At 35.4% G+C, this 12215-nt stretch overlaps 1 protein-coding gene across 4 annotated transcripts in view; it reads left to right on the top strand.

Annotated features, from left to right (window-relative positions):
• Positions 1-401: 401 nt before the first annotated feature.
• Positions 402-12215, top strand: part of LOC114294519 (Tetratricopeptide repeat (TPR)-like superfamily protein) — a 78717-nt gene continuing 66903 nt past the window's right edge. For 2 of the 4 annotated variants that reach the window (XR_014366733.1, XM_082925292.1), the window contains exons 1-2: positions 402-782; positions 8868-8920. Coding sequence is in view for 3 of the 4 variants with exons in the window: in XM_082925292.1 (XP_082781418.1) it covers positions 594-782; positions 8868-8920 (242 nt within the window). In the remaining variant the exon portion in view is untranslated. Of the gene's footprint in view, positions 783-8861; positions 8921-12215 lie in introns of all 4 variants that reach the window. The other 2 variants (XM_082925293.1, XM_082925291.1) reach the window with 2 other exon arrangements.

Genomic DNA, 12215 nt, shown 5'->3' with positions numbered 1-12215 from the left:
AGCTCTACAGCACGCTCCAATTCAGACTAAAGAGATGCCACTATTTTTATTTATGTATAATTATCGCTAATTTTTTCTAGACCAATGCTAGAGACTCTAGATCCACAAATTCACCCACAATGATATCGCAAGAGAGTTGGGCTTTATATCATTGAGTGTAACAAATAAAAAATTGACACATGATAGTTGTGGGAGCTTTATGGGGTTTCAAACATTTTAGTTTGTGTTTTATAAAAAATTGCAGAATTAAAAAAAAAAAAAAATAGAAACTAATTTTGATAAAAATAAATATCAAAAATATTATTTTAAAATTAAAAAAAATTATTTTTGACCTTTTAAAAGTAATAAATATTGTAAATATTTTTATTGTTTCTTTCATCAAATTAATTTTTAATTTTTTTATGAAACAAGTTTACAACCAAATCAAGTGTGGACGGGCAAAGCAAGGAAGGACCCTTATCTAAATTCCTGTGGCGGCAAGAGAGTTAAGAGAGCCAGAGCCCGAGAGAGAGAGAGAGAGCGAAGAAGTTACTCATTTTCGTCTTCTCCAATTTTCTCCGTTTCAAGTGAGTATTATTCCTCCTAATGCCAACATGTCCATTACAACAACAATAACAGTAACGGGAAGCAATAGTAGATTGTACTATTACAACCACATAAAATGGGAAAATCGCCAACAACAACAACAACAACAACACTGCTTTCGTGTGATACACTCTTCTTCTGATTCAAAACCAGGGCGCGGCTTTGGGCGTCAATCCACTAATAATAAGGACTACAAGGTAACCCACTCCTCTCCTTTAATCTCTCTCTCTATATTTTCCCCCTTTGTTAGGTTTTTATTTATTTACTTGTTTCAGGTTCTAAGTGTGTGATTGTCTGCTTAAAAGAATATATATATATATATATATATAGGTTAAATTCGTATAAAAATATATTAATTGTTTTTTTTGATAACTCAGCCATCCTATGTCTCTAACATACAATTCTTTTGGTGGTGGAAGATTTAGATAGATGTTTTGGGGGGTTTGTGTCGAAATTTTATATTGTTAGGAAAATGCTCTTGAGACTCATAGTGTGTATATATAAATACTAGTGGCCCACACATGCATCCTGCGTGTGCAAATCGCAAAACAAAGAAAAAAAGAAAAAATTATAAGACTAATACTGAGAAAAGGGCACATATAGGATATTTTTACAAAAATTAAACTTGGTCATGGATTCGAGGCCGATCCTCCTCATTGCATAATTTTTACAAAAACTCCAAATATAAGGATATTTTGGAAAAACCCAAAATATGAGACACATTTGTGTTGGGAAATTCCACTTAAACAACAATTTCAATTCTTTTCACCTCCCATTTTCATTCTATTTTTATTGCAATTTTCTCATTTGATAAAATTATTTTTTTAGACCTCGAACCCTAGAAATTTGAAACCCCAATTTCTTTACACACCCAACCCTCTCTATCTCATGCCACCATTGTTGTCGGCACTACCCAACTTGTCGCTGGCACCACACCATCCAACTTGCCGCTGTACCCACCTCTTTTTCTTCCACCATCGCCGCCCTCCCTCTCCGTCGCCTCTTCTTGTTGCCCCTCTACAGCTGTCCATCTCCCAACTCCTGCCCCACACTTTGAAACCATCTGTGAAGAAAAAGAAGAGGTCGGCCCACCACCGCTACGACCCAACCCCTCCCTTTCTTCCGATCACCATTCCCCCACCCTTGTAACATCTAGATCTACCACATCTGAAACCCTAGTCTCTCTCTCTCTCTCGGCGCACACGCGTGTGCACATGTGCGTGATGGCTGGGTTGCGGTGCAAAGTTCATGCGGTGGTTGGGTCAGGGAGGAGAGTTCGCGCGGTGGCTGGGTCAGGATGGAGTGTTTTGGCGCTGGTGGCTAGGTCGCGATGGAGTGTTCGCGTGGTGGAGATCATGGGGCTATGGTCCAGACAGTGGTGGTCGTGGTGGTTGAAGGGCTGTGAAGATGGTGACAGTGGCAACCTACGGTAGCGGCAGTGGCGGTCGATAGCGGCGGTAATGGAAAAAAGAAGAGTGTGAAGGGGGGAGAGAGAGAGAGAGGAGATGAAAGTGGGTGTAAGGAGAGGTAGGGTTGAAGATGGCATAAAATTGGTATATTGGAAGGTGTAGAGAGAGTAAAAACTTAATTGATTGTAATGAGAAAATAGGTCTAAGGAGAATTACTCATTTGTGTCAACACCACCGGCAGCCTTCCCTTTATATATTATAATAGATAGATACTAGAAGTTTAATCACACTATGTGGGTGTTTGAGAAGTTACTATTTTAGTAGGCTATTTTAGTTTTTGATTATTTTAGTAGGTTAAAATTTTTATGTTTATAAAGATGATTGGATTTTTTTGTAGTTAAATGTAATGCTTGTAAGAGAAAAAGTGAAATGATTATGGGTTTGATGTGATATTTTGTCTTATTAACTATTTTAGCCTATTTTGTCTTTTTGTAAATTTTAGCCTTAAAAAAGCTAAAATTTCACTTCCCAAACACCACCTATAATCAAGGTGTGTTATGAGGTAGTTGAGTGTGTTTTTTATTTTTTATTTTTAGTTTTTCTTTTTCATTAAAAAAAAAAAAAAAAAAAAAAAAAAAAAAAAAAAAAAAAAACTGAATAATGGCAAGACTGTTCTTGCAGGTATTTTCAGAAATAAAAAAAAAGGGCATAATGCCAACAAAGTGTGGGCTATATATAATATTATAGAATAGATAAACTTATAAATTTGTTTATTTTTAATTAACTTTTAACTTTTTTTTACACTAATAAGTAAAATAAGTGGAAAAAATAGTAGTTAGGATTTGCTTAAAAAATCACATTGGTTGAGTGGTGTTACAACGGGTTTTTGTTGCTTTCCTTCCTTGGGTCGCCTATTCAAAACTGCTTGAAGGCAAAAATTAATTTTTCCATCATCAATGAAGCTCGTGCTGTTTAGAGAAATCTTCCTGGGTGCTCATGACAATCAATGATTGGGTTAGATTTGAATGTGATTGCAATTTGGGAATTTGACCTGCTTTCACACAAAATCTGCTGATTTGTGCACGAGTTCACAGTCCGCCATCCATGATACCAATTAAATGACCCTTACAAGGCATTTTTTAGGGTAAAAATGTAAAATCCTTTTTCTTTTCTATTTTTTTACTGTATTTTTGGGTTTAGAAAATATAATAGAGAGAAAATACTGTGAAAAAATAGAGAATAAGTAGAAAATGGAAGAAAATTTCATTTTGCCCTAAAAAATGCTTCATGTGAGGGTCACATGATTTTTTCTTTGAAGATTTGGAGACACTATCTATATGGTGAGAGATTGGAGGTGTTTTTTGATCATAAGAGTTTGAAGTATCTGTTTACACAGAAGGACTTGAACTTGAGGCAGAGAAGATGGATGGAGTTCATAGAAGATTATGATTTCGAGTTGCATTACCATCTAGGGAAGGCCAATGTGGTGGCCGACGCTTTAAGTAGGAAATCTATCAGTAGTGTAGCTTGTATTGCCATCTGGGAATGGGAGATGTTGGGTGCCTTTGGTGAATTTGACTTGTATTTGGGCGAGTCTATTTAGTCTGTAGCCCTATTTTCTGTAGTTGTACAACCTACACTTATGAACCGAGTGTTACAAGCACAGAAGGGTGACTTTGAGGTAGAATCCCTCCGGGAGAAGATCTCCAGTGGGAAGGTAGAGAAGAGTTTGACTGTGTAGCCCGACCTGAGATACTGTGACCGTTTGTTTGTGCCAGAGTCTTGCCGAGAGGAAGTGTTCCGAGAGTTTCACCATTCACGCCTTGCAGTGCATCCGGGAGGTACAAAGATGTATCATGATCTGAAGAGTCAGTTTTGGTGAAGGGGTATGAAGAAGGATGTGGCGGTGTTTATATCGAGGTGCCTTACTTGTCAGCAAGTGAAGGCCAAACATCAGAGGCCAGCGGGTTTGTTGCAACCCTTGCCTATAGGTGAGTGGAAATGGGAGCATGTTACGATGGATTTTGTTGTGGGCCTTCCGAGGACTCAATGGGGTAACGATGCCATTTGGGTGGTAGTTGACCGGTTGACTAAGTCGGGGTATTTTATTCCTATGCGCGTAAGAGATTCGGTAAACTATCTTGCCGACCTGTATGTTAGGGACATAGTGAGGTTGCACAGGCTCCCTGTGACGATTGTTTCAGATAGAGATTCGCATTTCACAGCTCGGCTGTGGCAGAGCTTGCAGAGTGCCTTGGGCACTAGACTAACTTTTAGCATAGCTTACCATCCTCAGACTGACGGGCAGTTCGAGCGTACTAGTCAGATCCTTGAGGATATGCTTTGAGGTTGTGTCCTTGACTTTAAGGGGTCGTGGGAGAGACACTTACCATTAGTGGAGTTCGCCTACAATAACAGTTTTCAATCCAGTGTTGGCATGGCACCGTTTGAAGCCTTGTATGGCCAACCGTGTCGATCTCCAGTGTATTGGGCGGAGGTGGGTGATGCACCTTTGTTAGGTTCAGAGTTGGTTTGAGAAACGATGGAGAAAATGACATTTATCCATAAGAGGTTGGTTACAGCCCAGAGTCGCCAAAAGAGTTATGCTGACCGTAGGAGGAGACCTTTGTCATTCGAGGTCGGTGACCATGTCTTTTTGAAAATATCACCTAGACGGGGTTTGATAAGATTGGGAAGAGTGGGAAGTTATCCCCTCGGTTTATTGGCTCTTTTGAGATCCTTGAGCAGATTGGGGAGGTTGCCTATCGTTTGGCGTTACCGCCACGACTTTCCAGGGTGCATGACGTGTTTCATATTAGTATGCTTCAGAAGTACGAGCCGGATCCATCGCATGTGTTGGATTGGACTGACTTAGAAGTAGACGAGGATGCCTCGTATGAGGAGAGAGCGGTAAGAGTCTTGGATAGACGGGACCAAGTCTTGCGAGGAAAGACAATTCCCTTGGTCAAAGTATTGTGGAAACATCACGGGGTTGAGGAAGCAACTTGGGAGCATGAATTGAAAGTCCGTGAGAGATATCCGGACTTATTTGTTGATGTTTGAGTATATGTTAAGATTTTAAATTTCGTTTATGAACTATAAAAATATTGTATATGTTGTTTGAGTTTTGGAAATGTAAACTTGTCATAAACATTGAATATGTTTTGGAAACATGAGATATATGTATTGAAATTAGTTAAATTTTGGAAGATACATATTGATAATCTATGTTGAGCGATATGTTGTGGATTTGTTCTCTTGTGAAGAGATTGAATGACCGGTGGGTGGGTCATGATGATGGGAATTAAATTGTGAACATTTTGAAAATTGGGTAATCACGGTTTTTGAAACTTGTACTAAAATTTCGAGAACAAAATTCTTTAAGGGGGGGAGGTTATAGCGATCCCGGTTTTGACCCGACCTTTGTTATATTTCGGATTTGGGTTTCGTGGCTTAGTATTATATCCATGTCTTGTTTTCCTCCTTTAACTCTTTGAATTTGAGTTTTAGAATATGTTGGGCGAGTTTGGAACAGGTTGGTTGTTAGTTGGTCTAGATTGTTGCTGCCCAGATTTTGGCTTCTTCACTCGAGCGAGACTTCTTGCGCTCGAGCAAGCCTTGTAAAATTTGTTTCTTCGCTCGAGCAAGGTTTTTTATGCTTGATCGAGTTTTGAGAGTTCTCAGGTTTCCTTCCAGGCACAGCATTTCTAGGAAGATGAAGTTCTTCGTTCGAGCGAGGCTTCTTGCACTCGAGCAAGGGTGTGCGTCTGTGAAATACCTGAAGGTATGTATTCTACACTCAAGCGACACTTCTTGCACTCGAGCGAGGTCACTTGTGTCTGTTCGCTCGAGCGACAACTCCTTCGTTCGAGCGAAGGTCGCGTATATTAGTTCGCAGCTGAGTCATTTTACATCACTTTTTGATTTCATTTCTTCTAAAAACCCTAATTTGGCACTCTCTCTCTCTCTAAAATACTCTCTCTCTCTCTCTACAAATACACCTAGATTTAGGGATCTCTCAACCGTAGTTCCTTTGATAAAAAGATAGAGCATCTTGTGGGCTTTCTTTTGATCCGAACAAAGTAGAGTTTGGGCATTCTTGAAGTTCTTCCTTTTCTCCTTTGGGCTTCTACTCTTGAGGTAGGGATATTCTACACATTGTTATGATTTTTAACCTAGGTATTTGTCATTTTGTATAAATGAAGGAATTTGGTAGGATTTGGGTGAAGTTAGGGTTTAATCTCAAAAATCAAAGAGGGGTTTTCTATTTTGGATTCTAAAATGACTAAGGGACCTTGTGTATGAAGTCCTCTAGTGATAAAATGGTGAAATTTTACCTTGGGGTTAATATTTGGAAAAGGGAGAAATTTACCCTAATTTGAGTTAAATAAATTATTTTGTATAAATAATGAGATTGATATAGGAAATATGAAATTGGGAGGATGCATGAATGAATGGTGTAGTTGGATTTGTTAAATCACTCACCTATGGGAATTTGATAAATTATCTATTTAAAAGATTGTATATCTGTTTAGAAATATCTGTTTTGGGCTATTGGTGGAAGATATCTATGATTGTTGTAGAAACTGCATGTGGATTAGGTGAATTGAAACCTATCTTTTAATTTACCACATTGAATCTGATGGTATGATCGAGATATTGAAAATGTGTCGTGGATAGTCATTGTATATGACGATACTTTTAATACATTGTATATGTATCTTTGTTTGAGAGGAGATAGGAGATGTATTCCATTGTTTGAGAGGAGATAAGGGATGGACTCCATTTTAAAATTAAGTTGGCCGGAGTGTCCAGGGTGAAAGTCCCGAAATTTTATAATTATAGGTGCCGATTCCCTCGGATGTGAATTCCGTAAAATGGCATGTTGGAAGTTTTTTGAATAATAGATATTGTTAAAGTGTGAACCAATGAATTGTAATTTCATTTGGCATGTTTAGATGACAATGAACTTGACTTATAAATTGAATTAAAATGGATGGATGGAAATGGATTGAGATGTGAAAATCTACGTTGAATGGTCTTGGAGAGAATATAAGTTGGTCATGAACATTGAACATAATTATACCTGGCATTTATATCTTAGTTGAATCCCATATATTGTGTTAGTTTATCTTTATTGGGTTTTAGCTCACCCTACTTGAGAAACCATTTTTAGGTACAAGTGACATGCCTCCTCCAAGGGCGTAAATTGGGAGGACTAGGAGCTGAAGGCTTTATTTTTATTATGATATGTTTAAATATTTATTCAAGCCGAGGGCTTTACATGTATAGAGCTTAGGGGGTGTTTGTTTCAGTTTTTCAGAGCCAACTTATGGCTTTTAGCTTTGAAAAAGCTATTTTGGACTGTTTGGTTAAACTTATTTCAAACAGTTTCTGATTCTAACAGCTTATTTTGACTCAAAAAAGCTGATTCTGCGAAGCTGCTCACTCCTTGCTTCTGATTATCAGCTTCTGCTGTGGACATGCTAATTTATGGTTATACTCTTAAATTTTTTTATTTTTTATTTTTTTAGAAATAGAAAAAGACTCAAATGGATTATAGATTATTATTATTATTTTTTATGAGAAATGTAGACAAACAAAAAATAAAAATTAATTGAAAAAACTATTTCACAGCTTATTTAACAAACACTACTCAGCAACTTAAATCTATAATCCAACAGTTACACCAAACAGATTAACAACTTCTAATTAAAGTCATAATCTATAATCTGTTGAGCTATAATCTATAAGTTGTTTTAACAGCTACACCAAATGGGGCCTTAGGACTCTTTCTTTTGTTATAACTAAATAATAACTTGAAAAGATGTAAGCCCGTAGGGCATTTATTTTGTTGTTGTTAATCTACTATTACATGCTATAGATTCAGGATGAACATTTATAAATGTATGATGCATGTAATACACCTTTTGTAATATAGACTTTGATGAATGAAGTATACCATTTTATTATGTTCATAGATCTTATGGAATGAATTAATTGTATTATATTTTGGGGACGTTACACTTCCTGTGTGCTCATGACAATCAATGATTGGGTTAGATTTGAATTTGATTGCAATTCGGGAATTTGACCCGCTTTCACACAAAATCTGCTGATTTGTGCGCGAGTTCACAGTCCGCCATCCATGATACCCAATTAAATGACCCTTACAAGGCATTTTTTAGGGTAAAAATGTAATATCCTTTTTCTTTTCTATTTTTTTACTGTATTTTTGGGTTTAGAAAATATAATAGAGAGAAAATACTGTGAAAAAATAGAGAATAAGTAGAAAATGGAAGAAAATTTTATTTTGCCCTAAAAAATGCTTCATGTGAGGGTCACATGATAATTTTCGTTACGCAATTCAACAATAAACTAATGGAATGGTCAAATTGCAACTTGATTGAGAGTGCAAGAAAATTAAAAAATGAGGGACTAAAATGGAGTCTGATGTAAAGTGTAAGGGTAGAATGTGTAATTTACCTATAAAAAATTGTTGTTTTGTTTAGTAATCAACCAACTAAAACCCAATCCCTTGCCACATTAGTGTGTATAAATTTAGAGAATTTAGGGGTTATGTTTTAGTGGTCTCTAACATTGCTCTTGTTGGTAGTACCACCTTACGGTCTCTACCGATTGTTGTTGTGGTATTCACTTTGAACTATGTCTTGGTATTTGTTCTTAACAGAGTGAATTTGATGCCTTGCGCAGTACAACTCCGTGCTCACAAAATCTTACATCATCTCTTTACTCTTTCTTATTAACTATAATGGTTTTTGTTGATTAAAATTAATTGTATTATAGCCCCTGCCATTTATAAACAGTGAAATTGTTGGGGCATTCATAGCCTTGGTGTTTAAAATGTTTCAGGCAAACAAAGAGACCACCTCTCGTGGGGAGCAGGATCTAGTATTAGAAAAAAGGTAAATGTATTCCTTCCATTAGAAACATAAAAATACATTTCCGCTACAAAGTTTCTGGTTTTTATGTCGCATTTCATGCTGTGCTTTTCAGGTTTCTTCTATAACATTGTATGTTTTATCTTTGCCAACAGTTTCCAGTTCATTCCTTCATCTCTTGTGTTTCATTGAGTGATCTTCCATTTCTTGCTTTTGCAAATAACTTGTGAATCATAAATACCCCTTTTGCACTGCAATTCCTGTCAACATTTACTAAATGGTGTGTTTGCTTCTCTTATTCTTTTATTTATGCTATTTTATTTATTTATTTATTTTTGTTCTTAGGCAAGAACAAAAGGGGTTAGGTTTAGAAACAAAAAAATGATCGAAGTATGTGAAAACTCCGAATAAATGTTTCATTGAATTTTGGATTGCAATAGAAAACCGAAATATTGATCTTAAATGAACAATCATCAAATGAATATGAGGCTACAAACACGTCAATCAGTTATAGAAAATTAATATAGATCCCACTGTTTTAGAACAAATTATTCTATTAATCTTTTTTAAAGTTCTCTGTAACTAGTTGTGGTTGTGGTCGTGGTCGTGGTCGTGTTCGTGTCGTGTTGGGTCGTGGTTGTGGTCGTGTTCGTGTCGAGTCGTTCGTGTCAGAATTACCTCAAAACTAACCCGACCTGTTTATTATTTCGTGTTATCGTATTGTATCGTGTTGTGTCATTTTCGGTCTGTGTCCAGCTATTGTCGTGTTAACTTGTCATGTCAAAAAATTTCACTATTAACTAAAAATATCAAATGTATGAAAAAAATTTGAAAATTTCTTTACGAGTTAAATTTAATGAAAATAATCTTTATTAAATGAAATTATTTATAAAAATATTTGATTTCAACTTAATTTCATTTTCTTAATTTATAAAAATTATATTTTATTATTATATTTTTTTACTATGACTCAGATAATAGACAAAAAATACATTAAGTTCAATTAAAAGTAAAAACAAAACCTATATTAAGCTTAACATTGTATTTTACATACTTCTTAATAAATTGTATGTAATTATATAAGAGATTAAAAAATGTCATGATATTTTTTAGTGGAAATAATATTAAAATGTGTAACTAATTTTTCATTATATGGGTTATTCATGTCAATTTCATATTATAAAGATTTGACACTAACCCGACTTGTTTAGTATTCGTGTTATCAGGTTGTGTCATATATGTGTTCCTATCAAGAAATGGTCAACCCTAACCCACTAATTTGGTGTACGGTTTGAGTTGTGTTGTTGTGTCGTGTCGCAAATTCCCACTCTTATCTATAACCATGAGAAATGCAAACATTACGTATACAAATAAAGAAAAGTGAAATGAAAGCGTATTTGTGTTTAGAATGGTCATCTTTGGCATTGTCCTTTCATTTTTTGTTATTCTAGTTTCAAACGGGCTTAGAGCTACACGTAGCTACAAGCATATTTATGTTTAGAATGGTCACCTTCTGCTGCTTTAATTGTACCCACTTTAATATTTTAATAAATACTGAGCTTGTTGATTTTTTGTTCACAACTTTTACAACTTTAAACATGCTTAGAGCTACAAGGAGTTTTTTGAAAAAAAAAATCTTCATAGAATCAATGATGCAAAGATTAAAAACTTCACATATCTACCTAGTTTAGAATTTAGTTAAGTTCCATTTTGGTCGCTTGTAATTTCGGAATGTTTGAAAGCTTCATGTCATGCAAGTGGTTGAATTGATTTAGGTGTCTATGTGCTTTACATGTCAGCTTAAAAAGCATGGACATGATATAGGCATGTGACTTGACACAGACACACTAACATGCCGATTTTCAAAAAATGTAAGGCACGAAACACTAGGGACACGTAAAATATATTTGATATGTTTATTTTATGTCATATTAATATTTTATTAAAAAATAATGAAAAATGTAATATAATACTAATTAAAGACGACACAATAAAACATACATCATTTAAGAAATTAGCAAAAGCATATTAAACAAAGAAATTAAGGCCATGCAATTAAGCAATTATTAAGTATAAGCAAATTAGGCAAACTGCATAGAGTTTTTAAGCAAACTAGGAATATGCTAGTAAGCAATTATGCGTAAATCATAAGCAATTTAGGTATATGCAATCAAGCAAATTAGCATAAGCGGTTACCCACAATAAACTGAGAAAAGAAAACCCTAATTTTTTTTCTCTCTTTTGTAACTCCTAATTGCATATCTCCTTATCAAACCTTCTCCCTTCAATAGTACTGGCCTTCGAGAGAGAACTTCTCATCTCTCTCTCTCTCTGCTTCTAGGGCTTATTGTTCAAATAGAATCTCACCTTCAATTTTTGGATATTTGCAATAATTTGTTTGTTACATCCCCTATAAAAAGCGACACTATAGTGCGTGTTGGATAGGTGTTACTCGTGTGTTGGTGCAGTGAGATATTATATTTTGTGTTGGTTTGTAATATTTCGTTACATACATTTGTCTTTGCGAAATGTTTGATGATAAGTTGCATGCTATTAGTATTCGATTGGATGGTACCAATTATTCATACTGGTCCAGTGTGATGAAGAATTTTTTTAGTTGGCAAGCGTATATGGGGGTATGTTGTGCGTGTAACCATTTGACGTATTGAATCAAAGGAAACTGAAGTTGAGGTAGCAAAATGGGATAAGGAAAATGCTCAAATTCTCACATGGTTTCATAACTCTGTTCAACCAAGCATAAGCATGAATTTTTCTAAGTATACTACAACAAAGAAAGTATGGGATTATTTAAAAAATATGTATCTTGAATCCAACTTTGCCAAATAGTATGAGCTTTAGATGTCCATCCATAGTTCTACACAATGCGATAAGTCAATTCAGTTGTTCTATAACGAAATTACCACCTGCTGGGTTCAACTAGCTCTCATTGAACCCATAGTTATTAGAATCTCGATCCGGATCTTACGATCCTACGATCTTACGATCCATTTGAGTACAATCGATCCGGATCATGTAAAAAACTCCTTATAGGTAGGACCTTTCGATCCTGGTAGTGGGATCTTATAGGGTCGTGGAATCCCGATCCGAGTCCGATCCTATCCGATCCAATTTACAAGCCTTGTTTTGTATTGTATGACATATTTTATTGTAAATTTTATGTTTGTTGTCTAAATACCAATTTATGTGGTCAAAATAAATAATAAAAATTAAATAGTATTGAATCAAATACACTAAGAAAAATAAACTAGAAAACAAACGTTCAAATATTGCGGCAATTTAAGAAAATTAAATAATCGGA

The sequence above is a fragment of the Camellia sinensis genome, chromosome 4 (assembly GCF_055761805.1).
Source record: "Camellia sinensis isolate YWXY chromosome 4, ASM5576180v1, whole genome shotgun sequence".
Classification (NCBI taxonomy): Eukaryota; Viridiplantae; Streptophyta; class Magnoliopsida; order Ericales; family Theaceae; genus Camellia; species Camellia sinensis.
This window is presented reverse-complemented; position numbering and strand designations above follow the sequence as displayed.